Here is a 22892-nt window from a genome sequence, read left to right as displayed (position 1 = left end):
TTTGCTGAACTGCAGCCCACTGGTGTAAGCACTCTTTTACAAAATGTAGTGATAGTGAGCAATGAATTCTACTGAAGCTATGTTAATAGTTTAAAGCTAGGCCTGTTCCTTAAAAATAAAGTTACTTAGTAAGTTTCCATTGGGTCCTCTCTTCAGTTTCTTCTGGATTCCTTCAGAACAAGCCTGTTTGAGTAATGTGTCTCACAAGTTAAACCTGTAGGACGTCTTTTAGAGGCCGACGAGACACAGGAGTGCTCCTCGGCTCCCCGCATCGGGACACGCTGCACCTTTCTCCTCTGCTTTCTAATCAAATCATAGCTGATTCAGCTGATTTTTTTAATTAGAAACAAACAAAATCACTGCTAAACTTCTTAGAAATGGGTCTGCTGTTTGGCCCGAGCTGCAGATTAATGGGGAAATGACATTTTTGGAAATCTGCAGCAAAGCAAGAGCTGGTTTCAGAGGGGGGGTGGATCGCTAAAGGATATAGTGTGAGATGGTGCAGCGGCCTCAAACTCTTGCTGCTTTCCCTGCAAAGGGCATGAAATTCCCCAAGTTTTGCAGGGTGTCTCTTGCTTTACTGGTCTTTTAAAAATAACATCCTTAACCAGCGATGTACTTTCCTTAAATTTTCCCCTGGGAAGAGCTCGAAAGCACAGCCTCGCTGCTCCCAAACAGCTCAACACCATGGGAAGCAAGAAGCAGCCCTGATTCATTAGAGCTTCATAATTCATAACTTTAGGCTTTTCATAATTCAGTTTGACGTTACGTTATTGGGGGTGGCATTGATTAAGCCAGCAATGGCAGTCCCTGCCTTCGCGCGCAGGCTGCTAGGTCCTCCTTTGGCAAGCCAGAAAGCGTTTTCCCGGTGCATAGACAGGAGCAGAGGGGGGCGGGGGGAAGACTGATGTTTAATTAGGGGATTTTGTGGCTAAAAATCAAAGAAATCCTGTCAGAAATGGGACAGCCGTGCCCGACGGCCCCCGCGGGGAAGTTGTGCGTGGCGGAACGCTTGTGAGCGGGGCCGGGCCCGGCGGCGGGAGCGCGCCGGCGGCGCACCCGTTTCCACGGCAACCGCCGAGCCGCCGCCGGCGCTGGAAGATGTCCGCCGGAGATCGGCGCTGCGAGGCGGCCTTCGTTTTCCGCTGCCTGCCTCAGAAAGCTTTCCCCTGCCTGGAGGACAGGGCCATCGGGGACCGGCTCCTCAAATGGTGGGAGGGGGAGAGGCGCCTCGCTTGGTGCGGCGGGGAGCGCTGAGAGGCGGGAAAGGGCGGGCGGTGCTGACGGCTGGGGCCGCCACCGCCCCCTCAGGGCTCCCGCCCTGCAGCGGCGGCGGGTCCCGGCCTCTCTCTTCCCCCCCTCCTCCTTAATAGGAAGTCCCCTCAGTATTTTTCAGGCACGTAAAAGGCTTGTTCTGAGGAGCAAGGCGTTTATCCTTGTCTTCCGAGACTTAGTTCAGCTTCGCAGCGTTGCTCTGATGCTGCTTGAGCGGCAGTTGTGCTCTCACCCGTCTTCCCCCCGCAAAGCGGGGTGGGAGGCCGGTATAAGGGAGAGTGAAAAAGAGAAAGAGGAAAAAAAAAAAAGTATGATTATTGGTCAGAATAGGACTTTATGTAGTGTCCCGAGGGAAATTTGCAAAGTGAATAAGTACCTAGTGTGTCTGCAGAATATTTCATCTTATTTTTCCATTTCAGGTCCATGCAAGGCAGGATCACAGCACAAGCGTTCAGTTTTGACCAGCAGTTTAAGCCCTATCAAAAGGACGAATTTGTCATGGTAGTTCTAAGTCCTTTACATTTTAAGTTGACATTTTTTTTTTCCAGGAAATTACAGCTATTGGAAAACTGCATAATGGCAAACATTGTAGCAGTGTTAATGTGCTATTTGCCTGCTCGCTGTCTGTCTGAAAGTAGGTGATTTAGGTGTGGTGCTCAAGTCTTATTTTGTGGGTTAACTGTATTGTCCAGTAAAAATATTTTAGTCTGTACTAGTATTACTCTGTTTTAAGAGGGAACAATTTAGTCATTCAGCGTTCCCAAGAATGGGAATCTGAACTGGATTATGATCTTGGCCACTGCATTTAATGTTGGGAAGTCCACCCAGAGGGAGACTTGAAACAGTGTACATGCAGTTGGTACACTTGTTCACAGCTATTCCTGCTTTGTCACAGTAAATACACCATGCAATTAGATGTGCATGTGCACCGTAGATCTGAAAATCTGGTTACTGGTTACCATTACTTTATACTGGAATTTTGGGCACTCAGCTTTTTGAGACTCAAGTCTTTTGCTGATTTTGTGTCCTCTGCTTTTCTTGTCTGCAAAGTCAAATCTGTTCATCTGTTTGCAGACAGAATAAAACAATACTCTGTGATTTTAAAAACAGTGTGGTTTTTACATCTGTTTTTTTTTTAAAAAAAAAACAACTCTTTGATTTGTTTTATGTCTACTTTATATTGTTATCCTGGATAAAGAGTTCATCCACTTTGTATTTTTAAGCAATTCACACAGAAATACACCAATAGTTCATCTCCCACTGATAAACATTTCAAGTGATTGAAGTTTACAAAATATGCATTTACCTTGTCAATGCTTGTCTCTTTTGAATTAAAAATGTAAAAATATCACTATGAAATGATGAACTCTGAGTAGCTGTGAATTATTTGAGAACAAAGGGTCCATTACATGATGTAGTCTGATCTCTCTGTATCCCAGAGAGGTGGTAAAGAGATTTGGTGATGCAAAGAGTGAAAAATCCATCATTTTCTTAGCAGCTCCTTCAATGATTATTCACTCTGCTCGTATGCATATATGTAAGTGTGATTTTTCTTAATTGGCTTATCTTTCATTTAATCTTGTCAGCTACCAGCATTACTATGCATGTCTTTTTTTTTTTAATTGATAAATCAATAGGATTGAATACTTAAAATCTTACTGTGGAACATCATCTCCATCCCTTCAATAACTTATGTATTTCTTCTGTATCTGTTTAATATATTTTTTGTGTCTCTACACTCTCCAAGCTTCAAATTTATTTACAAAATGTACATTTTGCAATCATACTTAGCATTGAATTTTTTCCTTCAACAGCATTGTATGCAGAGATAGAATTGTTTCATCTCTTCTTCCACTTTCTGTACCTGCAAGGTTTTCATACAACCTTTTTGTGTGTTCTTGGACTCAAAGTACTTTGCTGTAAAGCCTTAATACTGCATATATAAATATATACATGAAGATATCTTGAATATATATAAGACACTGGCTACACGAAGTTACAAAAACATGTATTTGTCGTGTGATATTTAGTATCCAAACTGAAAGACCATACAGAATCTACTTACTAATTGGATCCCTATAATTTGCTTTGAAAGTATCCAACGCACTATAAATGATGATTTTATGTTTCATTTCATTAACTTATATTCTCTTATTTTAATACTATAGGCATTTTTTAATGATCAAAATGTGAACTCCAGTTTAAAGTTGCTCTCAGCTTCAGGACAATGGACTACATTGGGTAAATTTAGAATAAATTAATCTTGCGTAAAAAGTCTGTGTTATAGCTATTTTCCTCTAATTTACCATTTTGTAATAATGACAGATCATATATGTGTATCTTCACCTGGTTGAATAATCTTAAAGAATGACTTCTTTTACTAAATAATAAGAAAAGATTCTTACCTAGTTTGTTACTAAATTCTCACATTTTACACTTTTTTCCTTGACCCCTGCATTGATCCATAAACCAAGCTACTAGAAGTGTGTTTAAATGGTCTGTGAAATCCAGTTGACCTGATCATGTATCCAGACATAATCAACTGTATTAATTGTGGAATTACAGTACTACCTTATTCAGATAATATTTAGATAAAGACCCTCTTCTACAGATGCAACCACCTTTCTTAGAACAGATCTGAAATTATTGCTCTGTTACAAATTAAAGTTGAGAGAGCAGAAGATCAGATAGAGCACAGCCCCAAGCTTGTGTAAATATGCAATCTGCACAACAGAAGTGATCTAGGCACAGAAAGAGTGCCGGGTCATAGATTGCACTAGTTGTAGTCATGGCATAAGGTTGACTTCTAGTTTGTTGCTATACCATTAACTGCTTATAACACTTGATTATGTCTGTAGATGAAGATGAGACACTGAAGGAGAAAGACCAAGAGCAAATAGCACATGATTTTATGGCACCACTTTTAAATGGTATTTTTGATTATGTAAATGACACGCAAAATTTCAAGGCAAGTGCGTGTGATAATATAATGAGATTTTATGCATAATGTGAACTCTGATATTGCTAAAGTGATTTTCCTTAAAAGGAATATTTTAAAAGGGTGTAGTGGGAAGTCCTCAGTTCTTTTGGTTTGTCTGCAAATACTTTACTGTGTGTAAATATTTAATGGAGCTTTGGGAATTTTCTAACTTTTCCATTTCAACTCTTTGGAATTGGCATAAGTTTTCCCCACTATATACAATGACATTAGACATTGCCACCTTTTTGTCAGCAAAATCTATTTTCCAAACACTGTATCTGGCTGTTAAAACAATTGAAATATATAAGATGCAAAAAAAATATCTCAAGTTGCCCTTCAGGTACCTCTTTTTCAATCTGGCAAGCAAAAAGAAAATAAATATATTTTAAACCATGGGTAAACCTTTTCCCGCTTTAGGCAAGAATTTTTTTTAGGCTATCTGTCTAGCCTGTGACTTGCCAGTCCCTGTAGTGAAGGTCAGTAGGTTACATACCTTGTGTTTAAGAGCGGAGGGTCACTTGCCAAGTATACCATCTTAACTCCTGATTCTGCTCAATCTTCCTCAGCACAGAAGTAATGCATTTTGTTCTGAGGACTGGAAGGGTTCCCTGTCTAAATCCTGAACAGCTGGTATACCCCATTTGCTCTTAAAATTTCATCTTCCCATTCTTTGCCTATTTTTGGTGAGGAATGTTGGCACATTTTTCTATCCTTAGTCTTCATGTGCATTTTTTGAAAATATAGTAAGAATAAGCTTTGAGTGGGAGGAGGTAAAAAATAATCTTCTAGTATTTTCTTCTTCAGACATTGCAATATATTAATCCAGGTATATAATTTTCTTATCACTATAAAGTAACTCTTTTAAAAACAAGTTCCTGTTCTTGAAAGAAAATACTGGAAATTGGCTTATTTTGCTTTTTAGAAAATAGGAAGAAAATGACACAATCTAGTTTGATTCAAATACTGTATTTATTCTCTTGCAAACAATTTTAGGTTTTTTTTGCAGGGGGGAGATATTTTTGATGCATAACATAAGTGGGGTTTAGATAGGTTTTTAAAAACCTCCCTTCTCTTCCCTGCTGTGAGCTTGGGCAGGAATTATTTACATACCCACAGAAAGATGTCAGCATTATATAAAACATCAATATAATACTACTTTACGAGAGTGTTTGTTTTCATAATTGTTTTGTCTTTTTCCAGACTGTGCCCCCTTTTACCTTCTCACTAAGAATTTATTTTTCTTTTTAATTCAGTCGGTGTGGTTTCACTTTCATATTTATCTCTACCTCTTCTCTCTCTATCTCCTTTTCCTAAAAGCTGTTTCTAAAAGTACTTTATTACTTTTTTCCTGTGTCTAATCTCATTTTTTTTCTTCTTTTGACTGCTTTTCATCCTCACCTTAATATTGTCAGACTGTAACATCCTCAGTCTCCAACTGTTAGATCAAAAGGTGGCATAAAACATGGGGTCCCCAAGGAATGCAACATGTACCTCTCTCCCCAGCTCCCCGATGCGTTGCGATTCCCGGTAGGATCCCACATTAGTACATTGTCTCAAGGACTTCAGCTTTAACATTACTTGAAATATAACATTTTAGGTAAAAAATGCACAAGGATATACTCTAGGCTTCTTCATCTGATCAGACATATAATTAATTACCTATTCTCACACCAGGCTTTTTTGCCTGTTGCAGTAGAGATATTTGTTTCCCCTCTTTCTGGCTGCATGGCAAAGTACCTGATAGTTCTGTCATGTGCTTTAAGCACCCCCTTCATCTGTTACTCTTGTATTTCTAAAATAGCAGCAAAAAAAGCAGCAAAAGGAACAAATTTGATGCATACCAAGTTATGTCTTGAGTCTTGTATTTTCAAATAGCTGCAATGAAAACTAAATAGTAGTTTTTCCTTGGACACATTACTGGCCTTGCACCTGTCAGCAGTCTTGGGGACGCAGGACTGTATCTGCTTAAGCTCAATTAACACTTGAAATGTTATCTTCAAAGGGATAGGGTTACTGTCTTTTTGGGTAAATAAAAGTTAAGTATTTGCCTAAGAAAGATTCTTGAGTTGCCGTATGTACTTGAAGCCCTAATGATTGCTGTCTTTGGTGTGGGGTTTTAAAATCTGGAAGTAATTTTTCATACTACTGTTATAAGTTATCATTTGCAAAAAAAAAAAAAAAAGTCATTTGAATCTATTAATCATCAATCTGCACCTTTTACTTTTGAAATACCATCTTTTTAGTAGGGAGCACTGAACTTGCATTATGTATGTTCTGTATAAACTGTTTTGTAAATAGTGAGTTGCAAGATGTTTCCTTGAGGTAAAAATCTTTCTTAAACTTTGGAGGAATTCTAAATATACCTAATCTGGGGTTTATCTGCCCCACACTAGATATGCAATGTGTTAATTTAAAAGTGTGTTAGCAGCACTTTATAGATATTCCAGAGCTAGCTGTTGTAAGAAGCTTAATCTGCTTCAGTACTTCTCAGCTCTTTGTTTTCCATTTGCAGAATTGTCAAGGCATTTCTTCTTCCTATTTTATTGCTCACTTTTACAGTGTTATTAAAACTGGTCACTCTTTTCCAGGAAATTCTGAATCTCCAATTTCAAGTCTCACCTCTCAAATGGAGAATAGGACCTTCCAGTATATTTAAACTTTTCCATTTATAGTTTGGTCTTCTGAACTACTGAATAGATTACAAAGCTCTTGATTTTTTTTTTTTCCTGATGAGATTTTTCATAAAATCTTGTTTCAGAGCAGAACTATGGCTCCTTTCCTCCCCCTCCCCCAATAAAATCCTAACAATTTGAAGGCCTATAAATAGCTCAATTTCTTATACTTTGAGCTCAATAACCGGGAAAATGTAAGATATCTCTTTTTCTTCTCAAGTCATTTAACATCTGATTTTTATACGTCTTGACTCAGTTTTTGATTCATAGGTCTCCACAAAATAATTTCTATGTTAGAGGCTGATTTAGCTCTTATTAAATCTCTTATAAAATAAAAGATGGGAGGAAGCATAAATAAATAAATAAAAATCAGTGTTTGGAGTTTTTTTCTTAAGTTGTGAGGCTGTAAGTCATGTTTTTTCTGACTTGTGATTTTGCTTACATAATTTGATTATTTTTTTATAGTCACTGTGTGGACAGGTAGGAGAATGTCCTAAACTTTTTTTCTTTAATAAAGAAATGAATAAAGATATGGTTTTCATAACCATATCTGTAGATATGAAGCCAAGCAATTAAATACCAAGCTTTTCTCCATAGCTGATTTTCATTACATCACATTGGCCCAATAAAATAATTATAAAATTTCATGCGAGTATTTTTAGCTGAAGTAGACACATTTTCAAGCCATCAGCTTGTAACTTCTCTCTAATTTTTTTCTTAGAGTTGATCAGGTGGGTGGTACAGTTTACCCAGGTTTAGATACCAAAATGCCAGTCCAACTTAACCTCCATGTAATAATATATGGGAGAAATCCCAAGGACTTTTTGGAAGTGTGGAGGCAAGAGAAATTTTAGGTTATACTACGCTTGCAAAGATTAGGATCAGAATGAAATGATAGGTGCTCTTGGAAGCATCATGGTTTATACATCCCTTCTTGGCATGTTTCTGTTCCTGAAATACTGTCATCTAGTGAAATTTGTACATTTCCTAAGTACTAATCTTTAGTGATCCTTTAGGTCAGTTTGTCAGGACATGACATAATTTTATCTTTAATTGTACAGTTAAAAGCTTTTTGATATTGTGATATTGTTGAACCTACAGAGGAGAGAACAAGAGAGTAAAGTCACGGAAAGCTGGAATGCTGTGTATATTATTTCTGCTGAGACACATTGCCCTCGTGTTGCATGCTCACTCCTGCTCATGCTCACTTGTGCACTCCTCCCCTCTCCTGTTCCAGAAGCACTTTGAAGGGTGTTCATGGTGACCTGGAGATGAGCAGAGAATGTGTTCTGATGAGCAGAGAATATGTTCCATCATTTCGTCCGAACACTTTGACCGTAGAGAGCTGATGGAACTGAACTGACTCCAAAGCTTCTTAAACATGGCATCTAATGCTATTTGAGGTGCCATAAATTATCCAACAATAAAAATTTGTAGATGTAACACTGTATGTAGAAAAGATATGTGCCCTTATGGATTGATACCTCATTAAGTAAAATACTGTGGGGCATCTCAAATGGCACTAGATGTTTAGGACCAACAAGGATCAAACCTTGGATGACTTGCTGGCACAGAAAAGAGAAAAACTACAGAAAAATGTACTCTGCACTTAATGATTACATTTAATACTCCTGATTCATACAGGAAGTACTAATCGTACCTTTTTCATCTCCTGAAATAGCTGGTTATTAAAGCTTACAGTAGCTACAAAATAAATTTTCAAAAAGTTCAGTTATAATACTTAAACCAAAAATTCATCAGGGCTGTTAATTTGGTTTTTACTTTGTGGGATGCTGTTGGCAGCTATTGACTTTTGTACTTCATCATGCCAAATTTGGTATTTGTCCTCAGACTCTTCAAGGCTTAAGGTGTAGAATATGATATTCTGAGGGTGTGATCTAAGGCGACGCTGAGTTTCACATGGTGTTTCACCTATTACTTGTTTCGGCTCATAGTATTACCAACAGGGGGAGCAGACACATGAGTCTTAATAGAGGGTAGCATCAGATGAATTTAATGTTTTCTTTACACTTGTTTATTTCTTAGCTTGCTTTGTTTTTGAGGAACTGTGTGATTGAGTCATACTTATGTGATCTGTATTTTTTTAAAGAATATGCCACACACAAGCATTTAGAGAAGCTGATTATTTCCACACTGTATCAAGTTACTAATTATTACATGGAAATTCTCTTATTGTATTTATTGCAAGAGACTTGGAATGAAGCTGTCCTATGTATTCCAGGTTCCAAAGTGACAAAAATTGAAGCTACAATGGTGCCCTGTACACAAATTTCCATGTCATTTTTTGATCGGCTATACACTGAAGGAGTTGTTAGAGAAACTGGAGATATTGTGAAATGTTATGATGACTATTACGATGATATTCTCATCTCTGATGAATTAAGGAAGGTCAGTATAGCAATGAGTATTTTCTTATAATTTTTCATACTCTAGTAGGTACCATGTGTACATGAGGACACATTTTTCAGTAATTTTTCTGACAATACGTACTTTCCATGGTAAAAATGGGCATCGATGGCCGTGTGATAGAATCAATTGAGGTGCTGCAGTGCCTGAATGTGTGAAAGCAATGGCTGTTTTCCACATGGGCTCTCTTTCAAGATGTGAGAAAAAGGTATAAATCTTCTTCTACCCACCCTTGTCTCAAGTAGTCAGTGCTTGCTTGGGGGGAAATACAGCTACTTGTTTGCCTAGGAGGGGAAAACAAATGGTGCCAATGGGAAGGTTCCACGATACCCAGAGCTGTGTGTTCACCCAGCCTTCCAGGTAGTTGATGAAACTGAATGTACTCAACAGCTACATCCTGAAGCATTCCTGGCCAGGAATTCTGTCCATATCATATGTGAAGGCATTTAAGGAACGGCTTCTTCATATATTTTCACTGAAACAAAGGAGAGGAAACTGTGAAAAGGGAAATTATTTTTCAGGGTAACACTGGAAAAGGACTAAATATAACTCTTGACCAGGCCTGCAAGGTAAAACCTGCTTGTTATACTCCAGTGGAGGTGTTAGAGAACAGATTATTCTGAAAAGGAATCTCTCTAACAGTGGCACCTTCTTAATCAACATATATCTTCACCATAAGTGTTTCTTTTGACTTCATAAGCTAACAATTTTTTTTTTACTTATGTTTGTTTAGCATTAGCAAAGCATAGTGTGGGAGAACTGGATTTTGCTCTTCCGTGTATATATAATCATCATAAGTACTTAATAATTATAGAGTTGCACTCATTTGCACTTGGCAAATCCTTTGAAGGCAATGTATTTGAACCAGTGACACTGGTTACAGGATGTGGCCTGAAATACTGGTCTGTCTTGTAAAGTTCTGGGAAAAGGAGAGAACTCAAGCTCATGTTTGAAGTTCAGATGTGGTTTGTAGCCTAGCCGTTCAAAATACTATGTATTTATTTCTAAGTTGGGTACATGTGAAAAGTTTTCTGAAAATTAGATATATTGGATACAGGAAAGTTAGAGGCAACATTTAAAATAAGAAATCATTGGAGTTTCAGTTTCTTTCCATTTCCCTTCCCTTGGAAGGGATGTGTGTGTTTGCAAGTTGCAAGTTGACAGATTCACATTTGTTTGAAATGAATGTGATTCCTACTCATAAGACCTAAGATGGCAGAAAGAATTCAGAGTCAAAATCTTCCAGGAATGATGTCAAAGCTTCAGATGAAATTAGTCCGTGCCCCAGGACAGTAGACTGTAGGGGGCAGCAAACTGTCTATCTCCTGGAGTCAGACGGTGGCCTTCATCTGCAAAACTCCATGTTTCTTTCCTACCTGTCATGTCTTCTCTTGATCCAACCAAGAAGGGAGTTGGGATACATATGAGGTGGCCGTCAACAACAGTTGCACCCCGACCCCTTTTTACGCAGGTTGTGTAGTGATGTTATATAGAGGGCCAGAGAGCAGTAAGCTCATGCCTAGCTTTGACCAGTTTGCCTTTGCCTGGGTTGGCATCTGTACTTTGGCTGATGTGACTCACATCTTGTAGCCATACTGAGTTACAATTCCTGTCCTCTCTTACAGTGGGCAGTGTTGGGACTAATGTAGCAAGTCCTCTGTGTTCAGAGGACATTGCAGCAAAAGGCAGGTGAGACGCATGGAGGCAGCTGGATAGCATGTCTGGTTTATACAGGCTGCAGATGAAGGCTTACTAGAGTCTGCAGTACAGAATGATGTGAGTGTGAATTATGTCCTCTGGGAGATCCTTAGGATTCCTTTACAAATCTGAGATAACTGTGTAAACTTAGAGTAAAAAAGGAAATGTAGGCAAAGTTACCAGAGACAAACTAATTGGCAGTGATCGACATACCAACTATAACTAGATTATTTTCAGATTATTGATTGTTTCATTAGCATGATGACCAATTAACCAGTGAATAACAAGACTCTTGAAAAATCTTCCATTAATGTCTTGTGGGCACAAATCTGACAGTGATTCTGCTTTATGTTGTATCTATAAATTTTGAACATCATTGCATCATTGGAGGAAGGATTTAGAGAGAAGTACTTATTTATTTCCATCCCTAGTTCATACATTTTATATGGGTATAAACTCTGTGTGACATACAGCAAAGTAGTTGCCTTGTTTATAAGCTTAGATGAAAATTTCTTATTTGAGATTATTAGACTTCTTTGTTATCTTCTTGTTCCACAAGGTCTTGCTTCTGGAAGATTCAGACCATTATGACTTATTCAGTCAATTGGATCGCGAGGAATTTCTGTTCTGTCTTTTTAAGCATCTTTGCATTGGAGGAACTCTTTGCCAGTTTGAAGATGTAGTTGGCCCATACTTAGAAACTACAAAAGCTTTATATAAAGACTTGGTGAGGTAAGTGTTTTCTGGTTTATACAATTGTATATGTATGTGCTCTGCATAGATACTTTGTGCTGATTTGTGTAAATTTATTGTGCATTACTGCTTCAAAAATGGGGCTGTTATTTAATCAATCTACAAGCTTATTTGTCTTCAACTATCAAAATACTGTGTAACAATGGTAGTAGTTCAATGGCAAAATATAAGCAATTTTAATGGCATCTGTCCCACATAAAAACTTTATTTTATATTACATATGGACATTGATGTTTTATAATTCACTCCCTTTTTTTTTTTCTTTTTTTTCTGTAATCATCTGCTGAAAACATGATGTGGCACTGGAACCAGATTGTGTTCCCACTGTCATTGATAAAATATCAACAATTAAGTCTTGGATGTATAGTCTTGGACTACTTTCAAGCTGCTTTTGGCTTAGGATTTAAAAATTGAAATACTTTAGTTGAAATTTTTAGTTCTGCATGTATTTTATTCCAGCTGGTTATTAATTATTTTTTTTCAATACAGTTGGATTTTTGGCATTCTTAATTCCACAAATACACTTCTTGCAGCAGAAAGCTAAGGGTCGTAGAATCTGGCTATTAACATCACACAGTGAACTAACACATTTTTGCCAGGTCTGGTGTATGGAATTGTTTGGAATTTTTTTTCTTGAGATTAGAGGTGATTGATCAGAGGTTCAAATTCAGAAATAAGGGGCAATTTTTTGGCCTGTTTTGATAAACCCATATGCTGACTTCTCTGATTGATAAAATGTCTTATTTCCTGGTTAGTGGGAAATTGAATGTAGCTATTGGTTGTGCAAGGACTCATTCCGAGCTAAGCTAATGTGAATATGAAGATCGTCAATTATATTACTAAAATTTTATATTATATTATACTTCGCCATTCATAGTATTTGTGGGATGGTATAAAGAACAATATCAACCTGAACAATGGAAAAGAACTGCAGACCTCTGAAATGATAGTACAAGAACTCTGATAATGTGGATATTAAGTAATGCAACTACAACGTACACTACAAAGGTTTGAAATCACTTGAAGTAGGAATTGAAATTTTTCTTCCTTGTCAGCTCTATTTGGAATGGTGACCAATTGCTATTTCATCTCCTATTTTAACATTATACACAAGCATACTAGGAAAAAGATAGTGTAAGATGTATTTGTCATTATGTCAGTTCTTAAAATGTCTTTGGATAGAGTAAAATGTGTATGTCTGAACAAAGATACCATGAAAGGATTAGACCTAGTGATTCTGAATCACCTGAATATTTCTTTACTTTTGTAGCACTTGTGTATAGATTGCTGTTTCCAAACAAAATATTTAAAACAAAATATTTGGCTTGTTTCTGGAATTTTTTGTAGTACTTAACTAAAGAAGCTTAGAAATCTCTAATAACTTCTAAGCAGCTTTCAGATTTTCTAGTGGTCAGTACTTTTCAGGGTGCAAGTTGATTTAGTCACTTGCTCTTTCCCAGGGTCATCTAAAATATATTATTAAAATAGCAGTAGAACAGTTCATACTTCTAGAGAAACCACTGAAACAGAGAAGTCGAACGTTATCAATATTCCAAGACTTTTTAGAAATAGCAAACTTAGATTGCTGCATGTATTATTTTGAATACATTACTTAATTAGTCACATTAATTAATTAATTAGTTACCAGAGCTTTCTTATTAGTGTGATTAGTTTTGATATTTTCATGTCATACATAGATGGAAATCAAGTGGGTTCTTCAGAAATAGAGAATATGACAAAACCCGATCCTATCAGTGCTTCAGCTCTACCCTCCCTTTTCTTTTAAATCGTTCACTCTGCACTTGAAACAAGCTGTTTGTTACTCTAATCCTTGGCCTTAGTTGACTCTGCATTGACTACAGCTGTTTCTGCTCTTGTGTTGCTGAATTGACCTAGCACAAAGCACAAATCCAATCAGTTCCTTCACTTTCTTGCTTCCCTTTGCTGTTGAGTTATTTTCTCCTAAACACGTTCAAGCTTTGTTCTAAGCCATTCCTTTTCTTTACCTTCCTATCTCCTGAAGCCTTTTCCCCTTCTTTTTCCTTTTCCTGCTGTAAAATTCAAGAAGGATGTCAAGTAGTTCTTGCTACTTAAAAAAAAAAAAAAAAAAAGCATCTGCCAAAAGCTTACTCACAATTTGATCCTCTTTTCAAGTTTTGCTTTCTCTATACCGTCAACCTGTTCCCTGTTGGCCCTTTATATATTTCTGTGATTTTTCTCGTTTGCTACTTCTATCCTTTATACAATACCAGGAGAAAACCTATCAAGATCCATTCCTCTGTTTTTTTGGTGTTTGGTTTTGGTTTTGTTGGTTTGGGTTTTTTTTTTGTTTTGTTTTGTTTTTTTTTTTTTTTTCTCCAGTTAGCAGTTTGCTTTCTGTCCTCCAAAGTTTTGAAGTACATCTACATAGTTCATGTGACAGCACTGATCTTCAATATTTATTTACTACGTCTCTTCATTTCTATGCCTACAAATGCCTGCTGGTTTCTCACTGCCATTGGAGCTGATGTTAACACTGACTAACAGTTGAAAAAGAAACTCACAATTTAACTAAATCTTTTATTCTTCTCCTTTAATATTAAGTTCTCTATTGGTCCCATGAGAAAAGCTTTTGATCTTGACATTTCAGACTTTTCCTCCCCCTTCACAATCATGGTTGTCTCCTGCTTTGTCTCATTTCCCCCTGCCCCCAGTTTATCCAAACTAACATTGCTGTTTTGTTACCACCTTCTTAAGAGAGAAAAAGTCAGTGAAAGGTTGAGCAATGCAGCTCTGAAGAGGGATACTTATGCCAGTCTTGACTTGATTTCTAATTTTTAGCTCATGCTGTGCGCTGTTACATACTTAATTTTTGCACAAATTACACCAGAAAATAAAGCAATGAAAATTACTTTCTTATAGCCTCTTATTTGCAGTAAACAATTGCTAATGAGAGTAGTGGTCTCTTAAATTGTGTTTACCAAATAGTTCACCTTCAAATTGCTGTTGAAAACCAACTATTCTTTCAATTCTTCTATTCTTGAATGCTATCCTCTGTCTGGTTTCTTTTCATCTTGGTATGCAGTCACATTGGATACTTTCTACTTTTTGTAAAGTGATATTAAAAACTTTTCGTGGTATTAAAAAATTCTGTAAACTGTACTCTTCTTAAGCTTTAATTTTTATGTCTTGAGGGCTCAGAAGGCTTGCTGAAAAACAAATGGATAGTACAATAATTATTAGCTGCTAGCTGATGTACATTGAAAAATTGGCCCCCACAGCTGAACTTAGTCTAATCATGATGTGCTTACAGAGGTGTAAACCAACACTGTTTGGTCCTGTAACAGTTTTTCCTATGGAAAAGAGCTTTGGCATGAAGAGTTCCACAAAAGAGTCTGTAGTGTCAGGAGTGGCAGACCTGTTACGAGCTTTTCCTCGCTTTTTCTTACAGCCTTTCTTCTGGCCTTTCCTGAGTTCTAACTCCAGGGCACTAGTGTTCAAAATAGTGCCAAATGGTTTGAGATTTCATTTTATAAAGTATTTTCCTTTATATTGCTTTATTATGAGAGAATGCAATAATCTTTTGAAATTACCTGCTCTATATATTTTACAAGCACAGCTTGGGACTTCCAAATACAACTATTAAATGGCAGGCATTTTCTCCTTTGTAAAAAGAGTAATAATTACTTCCTAATTAATTGATGTACAACTTGTTGTTGGTTACTAATCCAGCAGTAATAATTTTAGCATTGTTTTGTATCCTCTGTAACATAAATGTTTTCAAAATCCTTGTTGTAGTATTTTTGGTTTAGCTAAAGAATACATTTACATGGCAAAAACTTGTTAATTAAAATCTCGTCTATGCAGCTTTGTTGATAAATCTTGTCTTCTGTACTTAACCCCTGATTTTCCTAACAGTGTCTCTCCATGGTGACATCTGCGTAGTATCTTGTGGTCATTGTTCTCTTCTTTCGGTGCCATCTCTATGCCCTTTCCCCCACAACAAACGAATTTATGTGAAAGCACTGAGTTGTTCTTTTAACATTTGGAAAGCCTAATAAAATATTGCCAGTAAGGTTAAGATATAAATAAAACCCAAAGTGAATTGAGAGATGATGAGGAAGATTGCTCTTCATAAAAAGAGAATAGTTGCACATTAAAGTGATGAAGGAACGACCATATTCAGTGAATAGTTTAGAAGTTAGCAATTTGAAAGAACAAAGGTGGGTATTAAGACTGTTTTTAAGGCAATACTATCCTCTTCAAGAAGACAAGGTATTTTTTTCTAAAACCTTTTTAGGAAAAATAAAAAACCAAATAGAGCAAATGAGCTTGTCAAAGGCAACCTTCTGGTTTCTTTCACGTAAGCAAAGGAAGAATCTCATCTGATTTTGGCAGATATATTATTTTGCCTTTAAAATTAACCAAAGTACTAGAAATAAACATTCAGTCTGAAAAATGACTTACAGGAAGGTAACCACAAGGGGAAAATTTCTCAAGGCAGGAGTATAAAGAGGAAGACTTACTCTCTGTCACCCCTTACTTTGGTATCCTAGATATATATAACATAAAAATTAAGAAACCAGAAATTTAAAACATTGTTTTCATCCACAACAATATGAAGCCAGAGTGACTTAAATACAACTGTAGCTTTTGGGGGTGATGATCCATGGTAGAAAGCGCTAACCCCACTAACCCTCCATACCTTGTTCTGAAAGTTGTCACTTTCAGCAGAGATGGTTGAACCGTTTCTGAACTGCTGCAGTTTACAGCCCGGCACGTTAGCATAAACTGACGTCCATGTTAGTTTATATTAATATGCTGATCTGTAAACTGCAGTGGTTCAGAAGCTGAGTCATGAACCAGTTGAGCTGTCCCTGCTGGGAAGGCAGTAATCTCTAGAGGGGTGGTAAGGCACACAACTGGGGCCAGTACCAGTTTCAGCAGTGCCCTCTTAATCCACTGTTGAGTATATAAACATGTCAGTTGCGACAAAAAAATTCTGAGAAAGCCTCCTTACTGACTCACCACAGGAAAGATCAACTTCACAGTACAGGCTTAATTCGTACATGCCTATGTCATTACAGATGAAATCACTTAATCGGAGAGTCAATTTCTTTTATTGGTTGGAGAGATTGAATCAACAAAGATGATGTTGGTTGATTTGGGGGTTGTTTGTTCTTATAAAAAGAAGCTTTGTGAAAGCAGCGGTAATAGGGGGCTGCTGTCACTGACAGCTTGGAGCTGGTGAGGTGTACAACCGGGCCATATTTAACACACATCCTCTAGCAACTTGGCTATATTGGGACTTTTCCCGGGAACATAACCTTTTTGTGACAAGGCAGATTTTGAGCTATGCATTTCTTGGAACTGTGTAAGTATGGAGTTTATGAGACTCAACTGCTCCACAGGGAGTTAATGTAAATAGGAATCTGTGAAATTAGATAAATTAATAGAAGTTAAATGATCTAATTAATGAAGAAATGTAAGCATCACTTAAAGCAGAACTGAGGAAAAATGACACATTTAAAATATATTTTGAGTTTAAAATCTGTTGAGATGATTTGCAATAATATCTTAGTGTTATTAGTAATTGTGATGGAAGAAATGTGAGTCTTCACAACAAACACAGTGTAGAAATATAAAAATTGAGAGCGATTACCATCCTAATTTGCATAGCTGTCTATATATACAGTATCCCAAAGGAGGAAAAATGAAACCAAACTATAATTATATATTAATTAAAAATGAGCTAAAATCTGCATTTCTTCACCAGTATTGCTGCTACTTCTTGTAGTCTGTGTTAAGATACAGTTCACTTTGCAGTTTTTTTTCTCAAGGAATATGTGAAGATTTTTAGAAAACGTTTAGCTGAATAACTTTTTATAACTATCAAAATACAAACTTTATGATGGAGTCATCTAGGTCTTGGTAATATTGCTGTGATTTAGTAGCTGAAAACAGTGAAACCCGCTCAGCTGACTAGATAAGTTCGATAGTTTTCAATAAAATGTCGTAATATCCATGTTTTCTAACAATGGTCAGCACAGCTTTTCGTGGTCAATGTGATATGAGTTGAATTTTAACTATTAATTTGGACTTGATCAAATTTGAGCGAGAACACAGTGTTAAATGTTAAAAATGTATTTATTAAAGGAAGTATTCTAATAATCAGTGCTTACTGTATGTATTAAGTATGTATTATTCCCCTGTATTTCAGTGTTCAAAAGAATCCTGAAACAAAAGAAATACATATTATTTCTACAGTCTTCAGAGTGTCTGCATATGTAAGTATTAATAATTTTTGGTACAGGATTTTACTGTCATGTATAACATGAAAATAATGAATCGATACTTACACAAAGAAAGCATAATATTCCATTTGAAAGGGTTATTTTTCCATAGTTGTTGTCATTTTTTCTTCACAAACTTTTTCTCTGATCTCATCCTGCTTTCTTGTCCTCTTTACTAACTCTTCATCAATAACCAACAACTAAAGTTTTATTTTGTAGCTCACTAAAAATAGGCTTACTGGATTACACTTGAAGTCATAATAGTCATCCAGAAACTAGTTTATAAAAAAAACATCTCTTTAGGTCTGAGTAATTTTGGGTTTAGATCTACTTGAGATAGCAGTAAGGATTAAGAATCCACTCTTGACTTTGCATAGTTCTGTTTTTAGAAATATTGCTAGAGCTTTCTTAATAGCTTGTATTGCATCTGTTTCTGTAATGACTGCAAGGAAGTTTAGTACACAAAAAGGCTGGGGTGGTGAGATGACTGCTAACCTCTTTTCCCCTCCCTTGTCAAGGCTCATTCCTATCTGTTTCTCTTGCAAAATCATACATTTACCATCAAGATAATTTGAGAACTGGCTGCATGTTTACTCAATTCAGCAGATCTGTCACTTAATTGTTACAGTAGGATGAACTACTCCAAATTCTTCTTGAGTAACCAGAATATGTAATAATTAAATGTCAGATAACGTACCCACTTTCAAAAGAACTAGCTGATGTCATTTCAGACTGCACAAACTTCCCTGTAAGTTGCCAATAGCCCAGTTGTTCATCTGTGGGTCATCATTTTTAAATACTATGTGTGATTCATAAAAGGCTTTTGAAGGGTTTTTGAAAATAAGCACTTTATGGATGTATCAAAATTTGCCTATCTACTAGGCTGCAGACTGTAATAAAAATAACGTGATGTTCTTCTGTTACTACTGTTTCCTCCCCATCTCTGAATCAAGTGTATTGATGTGAACTTTGCAGATTTCTATGTTTAGGTAGATGCATGATACTTAAGAGCTCCCCTAAGTGTCTTTGCCACACATTAAATATCATCAGTATTTAAAAAAAAAAAAAAAAAGGAAAGAAAAAGATACAAACTTTGTCAACTTTTTGAAAACAAATAAGTGGATGGACAAAAAGAAAATCCAGTGTAAATACAGAGCAGGCTATCCTCCCTTTGGCTTTGGGGGAAAATTGGACTTTAAAGGACATTCTGAAAATTTGTGAAGAATTTTGAAATTCTGGTTTCCTGAAGAATTTTCTCGCAGAATAGAGAAAGGCTTAAACAGGTATGCATAAATTGTTAGCTATGTGGATCAAAACTCTTTGAACTCTACTTGGAAATTACAGGAAGGGTTTCTACTGGAGCACAAATGTCTTGTGCTTGTGATGAGAAGTTTTTCTCAAGGAGCTAACTACATTTCTTCAGTAGATTTAGGTTTTGAGTTCATTTGGTAAATAACTGCAGAGTGTGTTGTCTTAATGTTGAGCTGACAATTTTTAAGCCATGGATTTTTGGTTTCTGAAAGAAATGTATCTGAAAGAAATGGACATGTCCTCTTAGCCTTATATAAATAAATAAATGAATAAACAAACAAATAAATAAATAAAAGCTGTTCTGGTAAAAGTGACTTGGAGAGCAGCTGAGAAGTTAGAAGAACACACATTTCTGCAAGCTGGATTAATAAATAGACAAATAAATATACGTGTATACTTGCACAAGTAGAGATGGAATCAGGAATTAAGAACTTATGTAACGCTATACTGACACCATCCCTTCAGTTTTATTTGTTTTTTAAGCTGTGGCTGAGAAGACCTTGTTTTGGAAACAGTATCTGAAAAAGCACACTATTAGAGATGTAAATATTTCAAGGTATTAAGGTGTAGTTATAAATGTCTGTAGATTTGTTTAGCATCAAAACTCATTAGACCTGGGCATCACCAGAGAAATAATTTTAAATCTTGTGACCAAGCACTCTGTTGAACTCCAGATACCCTTGAGAGCTCTGGGGCTTGCACACCATGAAACGTTGTTGCAGCTGAAGTATTTGGATGCTAACTGGTATTTTAGAACTTTCTTCACCTGAAGGCAAACTAGGGCAGCGTTAGAAATCAGTGTAATGTACAGTTTACACAAAAAGGTTTTCTTTTTTTAAATTGTTTATAAAATGATGCAGTTTTGAGACGTGTTCAGTGGTATCTTTATTTCTGCATTATACTATGCATTATGCTATGCATATGTACTCTTAAATCATCAGCTGATTATCTGTGTTCCTACAAAGAGAAAATAAAATGATCCTACTGTAACATCAGTAAATCACTCATTATACCCCCTGCATGTCTGAACCGAAGTCCACGCTGCAGGTGGAATTGGTATGATTCTTCATTTGTGTACATGCGCCCTATTGCTCTAAAAAACAAAGTAAGTCTGTGTAAATGCCAGAGCCTTTATGCTCAAGTACTTCAGGGTTTTTATGACCTCTTTTACTAATTAAAATACATTTAAGAACCCTTTTAATTTAGTTAGAGTAATTATTTTCCTGATACCGGGTTTGATATATTCCAGAGTTTCTTGAAATGCCTCATCACCAAAACTTATCTCGTTTTTGTTCTTGAGTTGTTGAACAAATTTTTAGTGTGCTAACATTGCCTTTAAACAGTGGAAACCTCAACTGACATCAGTCAGTTCCATAAGGACTGCAGGAGTGGGATCTTCAGTAGGAACAAGAAAAAAGCTTAACTAGCAATCACATCTTGATTTTGGTCTACTCTTCCTTTTCTTCGGTGTCATGCATGAGCTTAGGTTATTTTTGGATCAAACTCTAAAGGCATTGTGCTGAGTACTGTAAAATCTTAAAGCTTGTTCTCCGTACTGCAGTTGAGAATCCAGTGTTTGATACACGTGTATCCCTAAAAAACACCTGAAGAGAGCTAGGCATCTTAAAATTGGAGCTACAGAGCTTGTATGTTCTGTTGCTTAAAAATAGAATGCTGTTTTTAGCTTGTGGCATTTGACTACCATTGGAAAATCCTGTGAATAAACATTATCAAATCTCCACCTGTCTTAAACAATGCTTTTATGGTGGTGCTTATCTTAATTTAAGATTTACTGTCCTGAAAAATTCCCCAAAGGAGGACACCAGAACATATAGTAGGGGGTTCATCCTCTTTGCAATAACAGGAGAGAAAATGGGGCACCAGTAACAGCTAATGGATAACATTCACAAATGGTCCTCGGAGCAGAAATCAGAACCCAGACCTTTTCCTTCTAAGCTGACTGCCTTAACCACTGAGAGAGCTTACAGTTTCCATGTTTGCTTGGTCCAAAAAAGATGGATTATTTTATGCAAAGGAAGACAGCTTCAGCAAAAGAATGTGAGAGATGTGCCTGTAATCTGGAATAGTCTGTAGTCCAGGAGTTCAAAATTTTCCTGGAGGAAATGATCAATAAATGCAATATAGCAATTTCCCTCAGGCAAAAAAGTGGAACAGAACATACATCTCTTCTACTGTTGTGTAAAGGTGCTGGGGAGCAGGAGGAAACTGGTACGTCATTTAAAAGAAAGGAGGTGTCAGCTACATATTTGTTGATCGATCTTTTAGATGTTAAATTACCAGACTGAATGAATTAAAAAAAAAATAAAATCCTCCCTCCAAAAATCCCCCCACCTAGTTTCTGGATCCCTACTGGATTTGACGCGTGTGTTGAGCTGTGCTGCCCTGACCGCGCTGAAGCTTTTACTGAGGTGGGCAGATGCGGGGTGTGAAACGCAAGAGCCCAGTTCTTGGGCTGGTCGTCAGCTGAGCGTGTGTTTTTCAGAATGAGGATTTTGGAGCTAGGTGCCCAGATTCCCTTCAAAGGGATTCCCTGTTCAAATTCCCTTCCCCTTTCTGAGGATTGGCACACAAAATGTTTTCAGTAACAGTTCAAAGCTGTTAATAAGAGCTGTAAGGAGGGTTTGCCTTAAATGCAAATATTTGAAACTGAATAGATGCATTAACAAATGTTAAGTGAATTACTGATAGAACGGCTTTACGTTGTGATATAGAGTCCTTAATTTTTTTTTCTGTTTCAAAGGAAGTATGATTGGGCCATTGTATATTTAATCATCTGTATTTTAGGCTCTAACTGTGTAACACGTGCTTGCATGTTTCATTTTACATTTTATATTAAAATTGCATTTACCTCAAGGTTATTGGAACTATTCTGACAGAACTACTGTGCGTTCGTAGTGTCAGGATCCTCATGGAGACATAATGCTGCTTAAATAAACCATTATTCTCTTTTTGCCATGAAATAAACTGTTACAATTGGAACAAAATAATACATTTCATCTGGATTGTATGAATTCTGTCGCAGGTCTCCGTGCTGTCACTCATACTGGTGTGTTTTTTTTTTTTATTCCCATTTCCTCTCAGGATGACCACGGCCTGTGTTACCCATCAAGCAAAAGCCACCAACAGACTTTTGCCTACTTGATCGTGGATCCCTGCAAGCGACACGTGCACGCTCTGTACCACTGTTTTGGCGCGAGCTCATTTACCAACTAAGTTATAATGAAACCTGGCTGTTCTCCAGCGTGATAACAGGGGGCGGCCGCCTCTCCGCACCCATCCAGGTGGGAGCTGCTGAAGTTTTTTAGGAGGAAGGATGTACGCCTCCATTACCCCACGCTCACCTAGGTGTTACTACATGGTTAGCGACAAAAGTTTTTCTATATTTAAAAGTCACACTTCTTGAAGCTGTGCTCTTGCCAGTTCTGTTCCCCTCTTCCCTCACCCGTTTTATCTAATAAAAGGTTATTTCTCTCGAAGTGTCTT

The 22892-nt window shown here is 36.9% G+C and overlaps 1 protein-coding gene across 1 annotated transcript; it reads left to right on the top strand.

Moving 5' to 3' along the window:
- Positions 1-1073: 1073 nt before the first annotated feature.
- Positions 1074-22622, top strand: CFAP300 (cilia and flagella associated protein 300; the record flags this gene model as incomplete). The annotated part of the gene is made up of 7 exons (XM_082481935.1): positions 1074-1211; positions 1695-1776; positions 3444-3516; positions 9170-9336; positions 11612-11784; positions 18005-18071; positions 22491-22622. Exons 1-7 carry the CDS (start codon positions 1102-1104, stop codon positions 22620-22622), a joined length of 804 nt encoding a protein of 267 aa, XP_082338061.1. The 5' UTR covers positions 1074-1101.
- Positions 22623-22892: the final 270 nt, after the last annotated feature.

The sequence above is a fragment of the Vanellus vanellus genome, assembly GCF_965231255.1.
Source record: "Vanellus vanellus genome assembly, chromosome: 1".
NCBI classification, from domain to species: Eukaryota; Metazoa; Chordata; class Aves; order Charadriiformes; family Charadriidae; genus Vanellus; species Vanellus vanellus.
Note: the sequence above shows the minus strand (reverse complement) of the source record. Positions and strands in the feature narration are given on the sequence as shown.